This window comes from Aplidium turbinatum, chromosome 2 (genome assembly GCF_918807975.1).
Source record: "Aplidium turbinatum chromosome 2, kaAplTurb1.1, whole genome shotgun sequence".
Classification (NCBI taxonomy): Eukaryota; Metazoa; Chordata; class Ascidiacea; order Aplousobranchia; family Polyclinidae; genus Aplidium; species Aplidium turbinatum.
The window spans coordinates 45,149,083-45,166,782 of NC_137473.1; the positions used below are offsets into that span (position 1 = coordinate 45,149,083).

General features: G+C 37.6%; 1 protein-coding gene across 2 annotated transcripts in view; it reads right to left on the reverse strand.

Annotated features, from left to right (window-relative positions):
- Positions 1 to 16,029, reverse strand: part of LOC145764761 (uncharacterized) — a 68,790-nt gene extending 52,761 nt beyond the window's left edge. For both annotated transcript variants that reach the window (XR_014288520.1, XM_082576427.1), the window contains exons 1-11: positions 15,894 to 16,029; positions 15,595 to 15,623; positions 12,949 to 13,069; positions 10,753 to 10,916; positions 9,212 to 9,309; positions 8,330 to 8,504; positions 6,404 to 6,593; positions 5,396 to 5,516; positions 1,869 to 1,962; positions 1,209 to 1,379; positions 322 to 412 (exon numbers count right to left, since the gene is read on the reverse strand). Coding sequence is in view for 1 of the 2 variants with exons in the window: in XM_082576427.1 (XP_082432553.1) it covers positions 322 to 412; positions 1,209 to 1,379; positions 1,869 to 1,962; positions 5,396 to 5,516; positions 6,404 to 6,593; positions 8,330 to 8,504; positions 9,212 to 9,309; positions 10,753 to 10,916; positions 12,949 to 13,069; positions 15,595 to 15,623; positions 15,894 to 15,939 (1,300 nt within the window). In the remaining variant the exon portion in view is untranslated. The remainder of the gene's footprint in view (positions 1 to 321; positions 413 to 1,208; positions 1,380 to 1,868; positions 1,963 to 5,395; positions 5,517 to 6,403; positions 6,594 to 8,329; positions 8,505 to 9,211; positions 9,310 to 10,752; positions 10,917 to 12,948; positions 13,070 to 15,594; positions 15,624 to 15,893) is intronic.
- Positions 16,030 to 17,700: the final 1,671 nt, after the last annotated feature.

A 17,700-nucleotide genomic window follows, 5' to 3' on the forward strand; every position in this document is an offset into this window, starting at 1 on the left:
AGAAGATCCCAACAAATGACTTCTAAGTTGATATGCTAGTTGGTTTTTGTTTAGACATCCACCCGGGACATAAAATGGCGGGGGCCCGCGCAGTGTGACCCGCGGGCCGCAGGTTGGATATCCCTAGTTTAGACATTCACCCGGAAAATAAAATAACGGCAGCTCCAAAAAGCAACAGAAGTCGAGAGGATATATAAAACATCTCCAGGTACCTTTCACGAAATGTTTTGCATTAAAAACTTCAACTGCAAAATGATGTGTAAAAACAACTAAAAACATAGTTTTACAAATTCTATGCAATTTCAAATTGAAAGGACTTACGGTCGGGCAGGCTGTGCACTTCAGAAGGGTAACAGTGAAACATGGGATGCCGCATAGCTTCGTTAGCTCGCATCCTTTCATCCGGTTCAAACTGGAATTATGACGTTGGTATTAGTGACACGATAGTAACTGTTATTACTCTAGAACACAGTTGAGTAACCTTACGCTACGACAAAGTTTCAAGAGTTGTAATACAATTAAAAAAATTTCACATCACACCTAAAAAGTTCAATAACAATCTGCTATGATATCCATCAATGAAATCTTCATAATTAAAGAGAAGCTTGCAATAGAAAATGTGAAATGAAGTTGAGAGAAAGCCAGCCAATCCAAAATATGGCTGGTATCTAACAAACGCGAGAAAAAAGAAAAAAAAAACTAATTAGAGAAAAGTTTCCAAGAAATTGGTTGGAAATTCTACTAACACAAGCTCTGCCTGCTGTCACTTGAAATGAACAGAACGATAAGCAATGCAAAATTATTAAAGTTTGGGTTTTCTAAGAAGTTTTTGTATACCTTCGGCTTACAAAAGCGAGACCAATTGTAGTATGTCAGCTTACTCGGCTGATGACGTAACAATATAGATCGTTCGCACAGACAAGTGACAGCAGGACTACTATCCATTTTCTGATCACTTCTAACATCGTAACAATGTTTCAAATTCGTGGGAAGTTTTTACTGAAAACGAGTCAAGTTCTTTCGTGTAAGCTACGTAGAATAATTGATGGATTGAAGTAATCAGCAAAAAAACACAGCAGTTGTGTGTGGTACATGTTGAGTTGGAATGCACTTTATCTGACATTACAGTCTAGGTGGCATGTGAATCGCAAGTTCCATTAGTGGACGTCTTTGGCACGTGCTAATCGATAATTGAAAATCAATCTCACCTTTAACAGGTCTATGGCGAATTCGAGACCAAACTGAATCTTGTCGATTCTCGGAGCCACTTCTGTGAATGGGGTCGGGGGGTGCACAGTCTTGAAACAGTGAGAAAATTCAGAAAAACAAGGCAAATGGGGCAGCCTTTCCCATGTGGAGGAGTGGGGTGTGCCAAGGACCTAAAGATAATGAACTCAAGCGTCAAGTAGCTGGTAATGTAATAAGTTTAAATGAACCTAAATCTGTGCCGTTTCTCTACGAGCTATTTTTGGGTCGATAAAAATCGTATAACTAAATGTCAAGGTTCGGTTCGGCTAAGCCTTCACGTTGAACCAATGCAAAATGAGCGTAAAAAAAAATCGATAAAAACATCCAACTCGAAATCTTCGTATCGGTGTTGCTGGAAAAAATTTCCTTTTTCAGACAAGAGCGAATGTTTAAAACAATCAAAATCGATATAAAGATTTAGTTGAATTATTCAAATTAAACATTTCCGAAGAAAGTTATTTGAAACTACATTCCAATTTCAAAAAAGCTACAACTCGACTGAGGTTAGAATTTAAGCATTTTACCTTGATCCATTGACTAAAGGTAGAATTGAAAAAGCATGGTTAGGAAAACAAAGCAAGATTAAAATACACAATTTATCAAACGTTAAAATCTTTTACTTGAAAAATTTTGTTGAGTTGATCAGAGGCATTTGATTGGCCAGGGAATATGGGCAGTCCCGTCAGCATTTCAAGAAATATGCAGCCTACTCCCCTGAAAAATTAAAAAGTGGATCATTAAAAAACGGTTTTACAAACCTATTTAAAGTTAAGATAAATTTGAAGGAAACACCACTTGATTTTAAGTTGAAAATCTCTTCATATCTGTACGCATGACCGAACAAAAATTTTCGCCTTTGTTGCATCGTAGGTTCAGGAACTACACAAGTACACAACTACTGAGCCTAGATCACACAGACTGGCTGCAGTTGATCATAGAAATTTCTATCATCTCATAGATAGAACAGTAGTGATAGCAACTAGCAGTAAAATTTGTAAGGTAAGGGAGTTGTGATCGAAACGAGTGAAACTACGGTTGCGTGACTGTAAAAGAAATCAAGATAACAAAAACGTAGACCAAAAGTTAGACCCATGATCAAATTGAACTCAAAATCAAGTTTTTACGCTTCGACTTAGCCTACTCACAATTTCCCCAACATTTTAAACAGTTTCGTCTTTAGACTACTTTCATGCAAAAGTTATGCAATAAACTGAGAACCAACTTGACTTTAAGCAGAAAAAATGCCAATTTTCCAACAGTGTTCATCTGGTAATACAAAAAGGATAATGATGAAATAACGCCAAATAAAACTTATTTCTTGAACAAAAAGAGAGTTTCAGTTGATTTCCAAAGAAAGGTACTGATCTGAGCATTCACCACTATGGTTAACATCAAATTCTTACACACAGAAAAATCCGTCATTTTTGCATTGATTCAACGTCTGCAGATTCAACGTCTGCAGATTCAACGTCTGCAGACAATGTCAAAATGGTGGATTTTATTGCCTGGGTGTGTGATTTGACAATCTTTTTTGCAAACATCTATTCCACAAAGTGATTACTGATTATACACAAAAAACATTTCAGCAACGAAAAGAAATTTAAGATGCAGTTAGTTCACCGGAAAAGATGGCACATACGCAGTAACATGAGTTGTGTCACGTTGATGATGAGAATAGCTGCTTAAAGTAGACTCGATTAATTAGAAGCGGAAAAGCTGCTTTGAATAACTTGCAAAATTTACAACATGACAGACTGTAACAAGGCTACCTCCGTGAAGGTGGTGTTGACAACAGCTCCAGTACAAATAAACTCGATCACATAATGTCCCCATAAAACATGAGTCAAAAACATGGCGACTAGTTTTTAATAAAATGAGTATCGATTTTATCATAGGCTACTGTCGTTAGTTTTTCCTTAGACAAATTGTAACCGTTTCTGAAACAAGACTTCTCTGAAAAGATAGTTATTAGTTACAAAGAACCATATTTTGGCTGGGTTTATTTTGTAAGATAAAATAGAATGTGCGTTTTTATATTGCGCTGAATCCACTGCACAAATGTGTTACTCTCAGCACATTACATAGCCATCAATATAGGGGCGCAGCCGAGGACATATACACCGAATCCATTCTTTTGGTAAATGCCAAGCATGAATTTAAATATAATGTCATTTTAATAGGTTTTGATGAGTCAATGACCCGATAGTATCGAAATTTAACCAAATAACTTGATTTAGTGAGATGTTCTTTTGTGGATAACTCATTATTTTACTCTCCAGAGATAGCGTAGTGATTTCTCTTAAGTCATGAGAATACTATAAGGCCACTCCATAATGATAATGAGGCCACTCGATTTATACGCAGTTCCTACCCCCAGGGATTTTAATATCAAGACATTAGAGCCAAAATATAGATATCGACTGTACAAATGTACAAACCCTTTATTAGTTCAGAATAAAGACAAGTAGGTTGTAGAACAAATGTCAGGACAATTAGCAGACTCCCGTGCATTAACATGAAATAACAAACGCGAATTTTACCCAACTCTGAAAACACTCGAAGGCAGACAGTGAATAAAAAAGTATTTCTAAAGGAATGAAAAAAACGTTCAAATCGGGTTAATACGTGCGCCCGCCTTGTGCACGATAAGCGTGCAGAAAATGAAAGACGCACACGTCAGTCAAGGTGATTGATTGATTGGAGAAATCCTTATCCTCAATGCAAACCAAAAAAATTTTTTGTGGAGCTTAATCCTGGCAGCTTTAAGTAGAGATTTTAAACTGTTGACGCAGGCCCTGGCACCAAGAATGACAAAAATAAATTTTCACTTCAGTCAAAAAAAAGCTTTATAACCTTTTTCCATAAGATATGTTAAACAACAAAGCCTTGAAAAATAAGAAACACTTTAAGAAGATTTATTTAATTTATACAATTTAAATCGTCAATCATGTGTAAACTGTTACTCAAGTATGAGGTGATTCGTAAATGCTCTTTCGAGTTTACCAAATCTGAGCTATTAACAGGCAAATATCTGAACGGGTTCAATAAATGAAAAAAAAAACTGATGTGCTAGATAAGCAAGGAAAAAGTCAAGGATTTTTTTGGAACTTTTTCAAAAATCATAGACAACATACAAACAACTTTTTTCATGTCTCCAGTTTTAAAATCGATTTTTCACATTGTATATATAAAACCACAAATTAACGAAGGAGTAAGATCAAATCGGCAGTCATCCAAGTAAAGACAACGTTACAACTACTTCTACAAGAAAAATAAATAAAGCGACAAAAAGAATATCGAAAACCGAGTATGATGCCCAATAACACAAACTAAACCAAATCTAAAATGAAGCAATAGTGTTGCATTAATGATTCTAAGAAAGAAAATATTTAGCATCTGGAGCATTTACACAACAGCACCGCAGCATGACTGACATGCACAACAGCACAATGTTAACTGTTGAATCAACAACCTGCAGATACCTGACCTCAAACATGAAGGAACAAGTCAATTGCAACACAACGTTTTACTATGAATTAACGTAAATAGGCAGTAAGGCGTGTCACGAGGTTTAACCGCTGTTTTTATATGACGTAATTTTCATATTATCTTAACATACGGCGCTATTTACGCATGGTACAAACCTTGGGCTTAGCTTGGGAGACTGGATGATCTTACGCAGCAAATGTTAAAATCTACTTTTTTTACAATAATCAAATATTGCGAAGCGTTGCTAAATGGACCAAGCTCTAATTTTACGAAACTTCTCTGTGAAACTGACACAAGAAACGAGACAAAGAACACCATTAAAACCATTCCGTTTGACTGCGTGTTGCCATAGCAAACAAACAAAACAGATTGTTTTATTTATTTGCGTCTGGTCCAAAAACTCAAGTTGGTTTCCATTGACTGCGGAATGAAAATAAATAAAAAAGGAAGAAATTATATATTTTATATTCAAACTTAGTAGTTAACAAGATTACTTGACGCTTATCTTGGAATACACGAACTAGTTCATCAAATATCGTCTTCATAAGATCAACAAACAAGCAAGATAATCAAGAATCTTGGCCCTCTCGCACAGAAACACAGCGCTTTGTTAATTCTATTAATTTCTTTCAGTATTCAATTTTGTTATCAAACCTACCACATGTCCAAAGATGTGTTGTAATTTCTAGAGCCTAAAAGAACATCGGGTGGTCTGTACCAAAGCGTGACGACTTCGTGAGAATAAGTGTTGGTTGGTATTGACTTGGCTCGGGCTAAACCTGAAAAATCAAGTTGAAACCGGTTCACTTTCAAATGTACAGATTATACCATATTAATAAGCAATGAATCTCCCTTCCTCTCGCCATCGTCATACTTAATGTGTAAATATCGAGATAACGAGATTACATTTGAAGTAATGAATGGATTGCGTATTACGTCACAAAACGCATAGTAATGCGTCATCATCATCGAGTTTTGTTTTGTAACGTACATGTTTTGTTTTGCAGGCAGCTCTACACTCTGTAGGCCTCACTCCAGATGACTCGCTAACTGCACGCAAAGCAGACAGCATATAAGACCTCTAGTTTTCACGGTCACAAAAGTAGGATCCCAATAAATTCGTGACAAGGTTGAAGCTAATAAGGAACGCTTAAATTGCGAAAACGGGGATATAAAAACTGACACAAAAGATTGAAGTTTAATGCAAATCTGAGGGTAGAAAACCTAAATTATAGACACAACGTAAAGAAGTAAGTTTTACATTCCACCATGAAGAATTCGATTGTACGAACAAGGAAAAACCTGGTGCCAACAAGGAGCCAAAGGACAGGCCCGTCGATAGTAAGTTGTAAACCCCTATCCCAGATAATATTCTTCATTTGACAAATTCCTTCCATGCAACTATTGACACGCAACAAAGAACGGCTATGTCAAAACTGAAAAACCTAGAATTGCACGACTCTGCACGACAATACAACACTAGCTCACAAAAAGAGTTACTGTAAGTATATCGTTTTATGAAAAATAGCTTGCTAAAAGCAATGTCATTTTACACAATGTTGCAACAACGTCGGATTTTGCTGGTCAATAGCAAAACTCACCATCACTGAGTATATACCGCTGGAAATACTGTACGAACAAAAAATAAAAAAAATATCAATTTTACCAAAATCAGCTAACTTCAACTCTCCGACTTGACTGAGTAGCAAGTTTTGTGGCTTGATGTCTCGGTGCAAGATTCTCCGTTGATGGCAGTAGTCGAGCCCCCTCAGGAGTTGAAAGGAAAATAAAATGGCATTTTGTGGGTTAATACCCATGGAACCATACCACTCCATATACGCGCTTAAATCTGTCACCTAAAAAAGAATGTAAAAAAATGCAATTGCAGTAGTATTGCACAATGGCAACCATTTTACATCTTTTCACGTTCGTAAAATAAGACAACATGGAAAGAACACGAAACCATGCATAAGTGAATATGACTGCTTCTGACATTTCAGTTCCTTTGAAAGATAATATACGCACATCAAATTTCGTTTCTTTAGCACGAGATAAACGTCTTCGATATGGCCCAACCAACCTTTCCTTTTTATTACCTAAACCAAACCAAAACTGCCAAGATCGACGTATGGAGAGAATTTTGGGCTCATAAAAAATGAAAATAGAAGTCATTACAGGCGATCGATGAGCATTGAAAGTTCAAGCTAAAGTTCAAATCCGATGAGAATAATGCCGATTTCAATTTATAATCTTGAAAGGCCATGTCCTTCAACTATACTGATAACTGAGCATTACTTGTAAATACAATTATGAAAAAATCCTGACATATAAAATGCAATTTTTTGGCAATAAATCCTGATAAAAAAATGATAACTAGCTATCCACCAGTCAACATTATCTCGTTTTTTTTTAACTTGGAACTAAAATCAGCTTCAAATTATAAAACTACCTAAGGACACGTTCAAGTATTCTTGGTGTTTCTCTCATTCTATAGATTTGACTGATCATGGCAAAATTAACTATATCCGCTCAACAAAACATTAGGAAATCACTTTTGTTCAAAACTTAGTTGTTCACAGGGTTTAATTTTAGTTGCAATGCGACAAAATATGAGCTAGTTTTAAGAAAATTATTTTGCATAAATGTATTTTATTCTGAAATAAATATCACGAACATCTATTAGAAATCCTGCACATTATTTCAACCATAGGCATTCACAGGTATAATATTGTCCGTATTTTATGCAATTTTTAGAGGTCATTGCTTTTGGAAGAATGTGTGTCTCTTACGTTTCGCTCTATTAACAAACTTTATAAAGGTGAAATAATAACAATCTTTATCTCTCAAAGGAATTCACGAAAGGTCAGCAACAAATGTGAAATTATAAGTCATGCCTGACCGTTTCCCAGCGAAAAAGGTTCACGCTGCTAGTCGTGACAAAGGATTATGATGTAAACCTAAATATCGTAAAATTACGGAATGCGAAGTCAGATTTGTTTAATTAAACATCCAAATACGCTACCCGTGTGCTGTTAGCTACGGTGTGTTATTTGGCAGCAGCAACGATCACTTTGAAGCAACTGTAATTGCCAAGAATGCATGCCTCAGGCAAAAAGCTATTCCAAAAATGCAGACGACAACCATCTTGCTGACACAAGTGCTGTGAGGCTGAGAATTTCAAAGAATACATGAATATTAAAAAAAAGAATTAATTGTTTGAAACTCTGAAATGATAAACTCTTTTCCGATGCAAATGACTTTGAGATAATGAAAGCAGCCACCAATTCCCGTGAATCGGCAATTCAGGCAAGACAGCAAATTACCGAAAAACGTCACTTTATTGACAAAAAAAAAAGCCAAAATTACGTCTATTCACCATTCAAATGCCTATTAAATGATGATATCACAAAAACGACAATTTGTATCGGTCACTTTTTCAATTATGCTAGATAAGTGAAAAGCACAGGCTATAATAATACCGACGTTTCGCGCACCACATTGATATGCTTCCTCGGTTCAATTGGAGATTTTCAACTGACAAGTGACACCGAAAAAAGAAATCGCTTAAGTCTTCTCAAATTCGAAAAATTACCATGTATTCAAAAACCAAGGTTAGCAGGGTGCTTGTGTGGATAATATCGTGCAAAGTGACTACGTTGGCATGCCGTAGTGTTTTCAACAATGAAGCTTCCCTTATGGCAGTGAAAGGCGTCCCTTCCTCGGCGTTCAAGGAGATTTCCTTCAATGCAACAAGCTGGCCAGTGTGTCTGCAAACAAGAAACGTTGTTTAGAGGAATGACGTAATCAAAATGACTTCTCACTAAGAAAATCCATTTGAAGGCCAGTTTGCATTTTACATGTCATCTGTAGACGTGGAATTAAGAGAGACTAGTTTTCTTACTGATTATTGTTTTGTTGCTTGAATAACCTGCGCGTTTGTGCAAGCTTAAAGTTTGCTGAAAGCGTGAGTGGACTTAAAAGTAATTAAAATTGGTGTTTTTGTGAAAAACTTGGCAAAATTCTGCAATCTTCATCGGGTTCATTTTCGTGGCTACAGGGCAAGAATGGAAGATTGACCAGGTGATAAATGTTGAAAATAAGCGTTGATATAATAGTTCTTGATGCAGAATCAACATTAAAATAAACGTGTTGATGGAACACTGCAATGATTAATTCATTATATTTTTATTGTAGCAATTGTTTGACTGCAAAACCTTTTTTGGAAACAATATTGTATTACTTTCGCAAAAAAACGTTTGCAGACGTTGAATCATCGTAAAAACAACTGATTTGCTGTCTGGTTAGTAACATACAAAAGAAAAGATAAAATGCTTTTGAATAAATTTCAGCTGTTGCCTGACGTGTTTAAACTATCGAGGGATATAACATTGCAAAAAAATCTGCACGAGAACTCGAGATATAGATTTGCTGAGAAAGCTTCTCAGAATTTAAATCAATTTTTCAAAAACCTCACTTGCTTTTGCCTTTATATACCATGGCGTAAGAACCTTCTCCCAACAATTCCAGTTTGGTGTATGTCTCCGTTTTACCGTAAGGCGATAGTTCGGCAGTCTGCGACAAGTTGACAGTTGTCATCATAAGCGTCAGTTTTGGATTTCAGATGCTGACTTACGTTATAGAGATGTGAAAAAACGTGTTATGAAATCCTACGTTGACAGCAAGAGCTCAGCTGAGAAATCTTGACCTTCCGTGTGCACTTCTTCGTGACGTCATCATGTCAATTACAATCCTTTTCACTAAATCAACACTGAAAGAGCGTAGCTCACGCTTCACTGTTGATACGCATTCGTCTCACGATTTTAACAGAGAACATACAAGGACACTATGTCCTGCAAAAATACACGTTTCACAAAGTTTGAAGTGGCAAGAAGATTAGTTCTGTAAGACTTGAGTTATCTTTGCCTTTCGAAAATGTAAAATAACTTGAAATCGATGCAAATTAGCTCACACTTCACTGAGAGATTAAAACAAACAAACAGTGCTCTTTACAAGTCAGTACAAAGCTGTATTAAAATAACATTCCGTGGGTTGTATATTGTGCAGCCTACTGCATCTATTCTAGATTATTGCTGAATAGGACTTGAATGTTAAGACCAGTGTATAAGGAATCTACTCATTGCAACCAGTGAAATGGACAGTTTCCACGCATGCATTGCGGGTCGACTGGATGCATAAATACTTAAAGCAAATTGCAATCCTATAATAATCTTGTACTCAGCTTTTCAATTTGTAAAATTAGGTAGCGGAAAAATTCCTCGCCTGAACGATGCGCAAAGATAAAGTCTATTTACTTTCAATTAAAGTACTCAACCGCAAATTTCAGGTAAGCAAATACAAGGAAATTACTGTAACTGAGCATGGACTTCTAAATAGTAGCATCTGGACTGGAAACTCAGTGGGCAACATGAGGCCAAACAGTTGGTACAACAGTTGGCCAACAGTGGGCCAACAGCCAAGTAACTAACCCTGTTGGCCCACTTTTGGCCCACTGTTGTACCAACTGTTTGGCCTCATGTTGCCCACTGAGTTTCCAGTCCAGATGCTACTATTTAGAAGTCCATGAACTGAGTTTCGAGCCAAATACGTGATACACCGGTGGCTCATGTAAACAAAGGTGCATTCTGTCGTCCATAGACCTATATAACGGTTCAAGCTTATACAAAGAAAGTGCGGACATAATTTTTTCATTATTAAAAACTAAGTTAAAAGGCTTGAATTTTGAATATTATTGCGAATCAAGTATGTGTCTTGATTCAAGTCAAGAAATCTTGAAGAAATCTGAATTCATATCATACACAAATTACGTAATATTAGTTAAATGATCGTAAATTTGTAGTCAAAACTTTGTTAAGAGATCAAAAGCATTAAGAAGGCTTTGTTGCCGATGAACAAATTATGTACATCGCACGTTATCCATGCAAAATCGACCTTGAAGCAAAACGTTAAAGTTCAATGAGAGTTGGATAACACTTTCACAATATCACTCTATCTCACCCAAACAGGGCTGGAATGCCTCCTGGCCACTCTATTTTTCGGTAGTTCCTTCTTCCAAATGTCGGCTGATGTTGTGGCAGATAGGATCCTCCTTCTCAGCATGGAATCATCACCATCTTCCTCAACCACCGAAGATAACTGCTTGTTTTTTATGCCATCTTTAGCTGAAAATACACGAAGTCATAAAGCAAAAGAATAATATAATACAACCGATAAAGCGTAAAACTTTGCATCACAATCCATAACTTGTCATTTCAATAAACGATGCAAATTGTAAGCCTTTTCTTGAAGTAAAGTGGCAAACAAAACAACTCAATTGATGAGTTCATGCATACGATGCACAAACGACCGGTAAAAGATTTATCATGAGAACTGCTGATTTTATGTACGCCTGTAAAAATTGTTTGAACAACTATAAATCATTAAAAACTGCAGACAATAAACAAACAACACTTTTGACATCATTACAACTTAATGTGTTAAGTTTGAAATCTGCAAAAACCGGTCTGCACCGTGTGGCTTTTGCAATTGATCGAAACAAGATAATGATTGTGTAACGAATTGCTGCTAAGAGTGTTCTTGAAAATGAGATAAACGTACTGAAGACAGTTGTCTGCATGACATTTTTTGTTCTCTGCGAGATCAGCGTTTTCGAACTAATTCTGGGGCCCTGATTCCAAAAATGCCATCCTTTTTGCCTATCACAGCAGGTTTTAAAGCTACAGTGAAAAAAACATATCATCCTTGAAATAGGTGTGTCACAGTCTAAATAACCTACTCCCCGACCACACAATTGTGTCGCACAAAAATGCTAGCTTGTGTGGATGGGTTTCCATAGACTGTTCGCAAAGAAAATGCCAAACGTAATCTGCTACGCAACCGTTGAAATCTAGATCGTAAATTTTCATAGTTTAATAGTGAAAGGGTTTTCAAATCGCATTAGATGCGCCTGCTAAAATTGGTGTGTAGATTGATCAAGATTTCAAAAAGGTGAGATGAATACTGAAACGTTACGCAGACAAGTGACTATGATTTTGTTGGCAGGTTAGACTGACAAGATTTCATTAAGTACTACAAGTATCAAAATGCCTGGAAAATGTGTTAGCTCACCATTCTGTCATATTTGTGGAGTGTTTAAGGCTGCAGGTGACAGATGCTGCATAACACTGAATATAAAGAAACTCTATCACGCTTATTATGGCACTAAACTAAACATTAAATTTTGAGTTTTATCGAGTCTAGATTAATGTATACTTTGCGACATTTTTAATTAATTCACCAAAAGTGATACATCACACCTGTTGCATTTATCTCAGAAACCTGATGTGATAGAAAGAAAAGGACCACGGATTCGGAATCAGCACCCAAAAATAGCTATATTGGCATGTTTAAGTGAGAAAAAAAATTTGAAGTTGAAAAATGCAGGCCAGTGTAATTGAGCACAACACATGCAGTAGTTTCATTGGAAACCAAAGTGTATTTGTATTGTATAAACAACACGAATGTCGTCCTACAGCCTAATGTCGTAATACAGCCTTTGTCATAACTAACCAACAGACTTCATATGGTATGTTTTAGGGAGCGCATCCGTAACAGCGATTTATGACCAACAACGAGCTTTTACATAGGAAGCAAATGTTTTGTGAAGTGCCTCGCATATACAGTACAACGTTGAAACGCATGTAAAAAGTGCAATAACCGTGGTATTGGCTCTTCCGCATCTTGACACGGTCATCTTAAAACAAAGAAATTATGCCACCGTCTTTCAGTCGCATTGGGGTGCTAATTTGAAAATGATGTCAGGGGAATTTCGCAATCTTTGTTTGCAGAAATTCGGTGCAAGCAAAATACTGTCATAACTGATAACTCCACATTTTCATTGCAGCATTTGTCTGATTTATCCCAGACAGCAAAATTGTCCGCAGACGTTGAATGTAAAAATAATAGATTTTGCTTTCTAGGAAGTTTGCTTAAAAATCCGACAGTGCGTTTATGATTAATTTTGGTTAACCAACTTGTTAGAAGCGGGTGCTGCTGGGTGGTGGAAACAAAAACGTCATAAAACTGATCACCTTGAACTATTAAATTGTCAGTACGCACAAAACAGAAATATGCAAGTAAGTTGCAAGCATATACAACAACATCAAGCTATTTAAGAACAAGATGACGTTTGTCAACGTGGACGTCAAACCTTACGTTTTAAATTTGTTTCACCTTCCATAGGAACATTTGGTAACGAAGAAGACTTTTGATCGGAAGCATAGAATTGATAATCCTCCCGTTCAGATGCCACTAACTCTACTGACGATTCGTCATGCTGTCAATACAGAGTTAATGTTATTGAACAAAAAATAAACGGATTAAAAATGAAACACTTGAAATTCCCTTCAATTGATTGCTAAAAATTGGAGCATGAAAACGTATATGCACACTCAGCCCTAACCAAAATAGCATTATTATATTGATATGTTTTCTTAAAAAATATCACCTCACCATGTCACGTTGTGTACATTTTGTAGACATTTATGAAAAAAAGTGCAGTGAACAACAGTACAATGGTAAATATTGAAAATAAAAGGAAATGATCTCATGAAAAAGTGGAGGCGATTGTTTTCTTCCCCAGCCTGCAAAGCAGACCTTTTGTACATTGAACCAACGTCTGCAGACGTTGAATTAATATAAAAAGTACTGATTGAATAATGATATTAGACTCAAAAGAACAGAATGAACAACGCATGTCATAAAAGAAAGGGTAGACTGGTGCACTGAAATGTCAATGTGTGGTACATTGCAACTAAAAACCCTATTGACACATAAAAGATACACCTTCCTAAAATACACTAAAAAAATATTGCATTTAGCAATGGGCAATTTGCAACCTAAGCAAGATGTTACCATTGCAAAAATGTATATATGCAGCAACTTTCTGTAATCTCCATGGTTTGAAATAATTTTTGTGGTTTTTTGTGTCTTTAAAGTAGATAAGTATATACTGTAACTTGGTTTTTGTGGGAAACATTCACTAACATTTCAATGCATTTAAGTTATTTTGGCAGCCGATTGTAGCATCGAATAGACAGCGATAGACACGTGTTTCGCCCATGAGGCTGGGCTCATCAGTATCGCACCGTATTCTTGCCACTTGAGTAATCGACCGCCGCTTTACCAGTCAGTTTAACTCTTATCTTTGTGGAAAGAAAGAGCCAACAAAACCAGCAGGTGCCTGGGGTGGGTTATGTGAAGAAAGGCGTTCTTCCCGGCTATCAGCACAAGGCTGATTACTCACTAGCACAGCGAGCAGCAGTAACGCTTCGCTAACCAGAACGGTGTAGCTTCCACGCTAGCCATAAAGACCTCCAATTAAACGTTTAAGTTATTTTGGCAGCCGATTGTAGCATCGAATAGACAGCGATAGACACGTGTTTCGCCCATGAGGCTGGGCTCATCAGTATCGCACCGTATTCTTGCCACTTGAGTAATCGACCGCCGCTTTACCAGTCAGTTTAACTCTTATCTTTGTGGAAAGAAAGAGCCAACAAAACCAGCAGGTGCCTGGGGTGGGTTATGTGAAGAAAGGCGTTCTTCCCGGCTATCAGCACAAGGCTGATTACTCACTAGCACAGCGAGCAGCAGTAACGCTTCGCTAACCAGAACGGTGTAGCTTCCACGCTAGCCATAAAGACCTCCAATTAAACGTTTAAGTTATTTTGGCAGCCGATTGTAGCATCGAATAGACAGCGATAGACACGTGTTTCGCCCATGAGGCTGGGCTCATCAGTATCGCACCGTATTCTTGCCACTTGAGTAATCGACCGCCGCTTTACCAGTCAGTTTAACTCTTATCTTTGTGGAAAGAAAGAGCCAACAAAACCAGCAGGTGCCTGGGGTGGGTTATGTGAAGAAAGGCGTTCTTCCCGGCTATCAGCACAAGGCTGATTACTCACTAGCACAGCGAGCAGCAGTAACGCTTCGCTAACCAGAACGGTGTAGCTTCCACGCTAGCCATAAAGACCTCCAATTAAACGTTTAAGTTATTTTGGCAGCCGATTGTAGCTGTCTATTCGATCTGTCTATTCTATCGCTGTCTATTCGATGCTACAATCGGCTGCCAAAATAACTTAAACGTTTAATTGGAGGTCTTTATGGCTAGCGTGGAAGCTACACCGTTCTGGTTAGCGAAGCGTTACTGCTGCTCGCTGTGCTAGTGAGTAATCAGCCTTGTGCTGATAGCCGGGAAGAACGCCTTTCTTCACATTTCAATGCATTTTTACACCTCACCAACCAAAGAGGGCAGTAGTAAACACAAAACAGTGAACACTGTTCAATGTTCATCCTTTATGTGTCTGCTCAGTGCTCATGTGACCACTTCATTGTCAAAATAGGTAGTCCCTATACAACACTTCAAATTGTCTTGGCTAGGAAAACAATATATATCATAATATCAAAAACACAATGCCAAATATAGAGATGGCGGTTTGTTTTGTAACTGAATACTTTATGTAAAAAGGCAGCAATCACACAACACTTTGGAGTAAGATCTGCAGCACACAAGCCAATCAGTCATATTGGACAAAAAACTCAAGATGCAGGGTACATCCAATACATTCGACAAACTAAACTGGAGACTGAGCATGTGCCTTGCCAGATCCCGTTCTACCCCGACTCCGGAAAATGAAATGTAAAACAGGAAGAAGAAACTAGGTTGCTAGTTTGGATATAACACTTTAGATCGCAACTCTAACCAAATGTCAGACGAAAAAGTTTTATTTTAAGACAACAAAAGACTCAATAACGTAAAGATTTACACACAATACTCAAACAATATTCACAATAGAAAATTACCTCTGCAATTCCAGACTCTCCATTAGATGCTGAAATATAATGCAGTAGTAAGTGGGTAATATAACACATAATAATTCCAATGCACCAAATAAGGATTTATGATTTAAATGAATACATTAGTTTACTAGTCAAGTAGGTGGTTTTACTTTAAAGTTATTGCCACAATCTGCAGAGTTTTGCTATAGCCTGTTTCTGTTAGTTTGTAAACAAAAAAAAGTTATATCCCTAGTGACGTTTATTCATTATCAACATAATTTGAATCTCGAAAGCGCCAGCAAAAATTCGAAAACTAAACTTACACAATCGATTAAACCTTTCCGATAATCTTCGTTTCAGCCTCTTCATATTTTTCGGTAGGGTGCTGCTAGTTGCAAAAAGCTACACAGTACTCAGTGCTTTTGACTTACAAGTTACCATTTTCAAAAACCATCTGATTTAAATCATTTTTATGTGGTGTGCACATCAAACTTACATCGCATCTACAAAAATTAAAAGATGCACTTGAATGCATTTGACAACCTGAAATGGCAACAAAAAGTGCTCTGTATGTGAAGTAGGGTGGCTCTTAAAATTGAGTTTTTGAATTTTGCATGGGACACCCTTTCAAATGGTGAGGTTGTCAGAAAAAATAACTCTTGCAAATTTTTTTTAAATTTGAAGTTGATTTAGAGGTGGCCCTCCCCCCCTAAAGTTCTGTGCCCTCTCTCGAAATACCAAATCTGCGTATCTCGAAAACCACTTGAGCTAGAGATACGGTTTTTGTGTTAAAAGATGCAGAAAACATGGTTTTCTATCTGCTTTCTGAACATTGAATGCATCTATCTTGAGTAGAAAAGCAGTTATTTAGAAAAAACGCATTTGACCAAATCTTGATTTTACAACCTTTTTTGTGACCACGAAACCGTCTACAAAATTTCGTTTTTTTTTCTTAATTTTTGCACCTTAGAGGGAACACTGGTAACGATATTCATTTCAAAATGTAATTCTGGTCAGTACTGCAAGAAGCGATATTATCGACAATATTTTACATATTGCCTTGCGTATCGTGACAGGATGTCTGCGACCTACACATTGTACACAATCGGACAATTTCCCTGTCCTTGCAGGCAACCAACCAGCTGAGTTTTGTCGCGAAGAAGCCATCCTGTCTCTTTCTCGGCATTACGAACCCCAACCACTTGCTCCACTCAAGTCTCTACAAGTCTGTGAGCGAGCAATCGAGCATCCTCGCCAACTGAAATCGAGACACCCATTTGTATGTGACGCACAACTCCTGATGAAAACCGCTGAAAACCAATCCATCAGCGCGGCTACCTGGGAGGACAACAAATAGAGCTCAGAGAGGAAGAAGAACTCCTCAAGGCTCTAAAGTTTTATCTCCGACACCAGCCCCCATCCAACCAGAATGCATAATTTGCCAAGGAAGGCCTGGGTGTGGCACAACCGCCTGCGTGCTGGGCTACTGGAGTCAGACTATTCCGCTCAAACATGCACAAATTGGGGATGGCTCCATCCGCAATCTGTGAGTGTGGCATAGAGGAACAAACCACAGACCACACCATCTGTAACTGCGCCAAATGGTGTGCGTGGTCTGCTTGAACTGGATGACGAATCAATGCAATTGCTACTCGACACCTGCTCAAGCATCTAAACCACATCGGCACTGCCCAAGGGTGGTAAAAGATAGAGCCCCTTGACCCCTGGAGTAACAAAGAAGGTTTAAACAAAGAAGAATCGACAATATTGTTCTTGTTGGAATTTGGATTCAACAGTTTCCTGTGTTCAGTAACAACTTGCAAAAGAAACTGAAGTTGGTACTCATCTTCAGTTGAGAGTTTGTTAAAATCCGGGATTAGACTGAGAGCAACTCCTCTCTCTGCTCTGTCATTGACTACTGAAAGTCCCTTCGCCATGTGTAAAGCTTGAATAAATGCACCATCTTCAGTCCAATGAGCAGGATCCTTTGAAAGTCTAATTATTGCTTCATCTTCTCCCAACAGCTGAAGCCATTTTGAATTAGAGGTGCAATACTGTTCTAGACCCTTATTGCTAAGAAACGCATCTACTTTGATGCTTCGTCTCCTTGGTGGACGTTCTGCTGTTTCA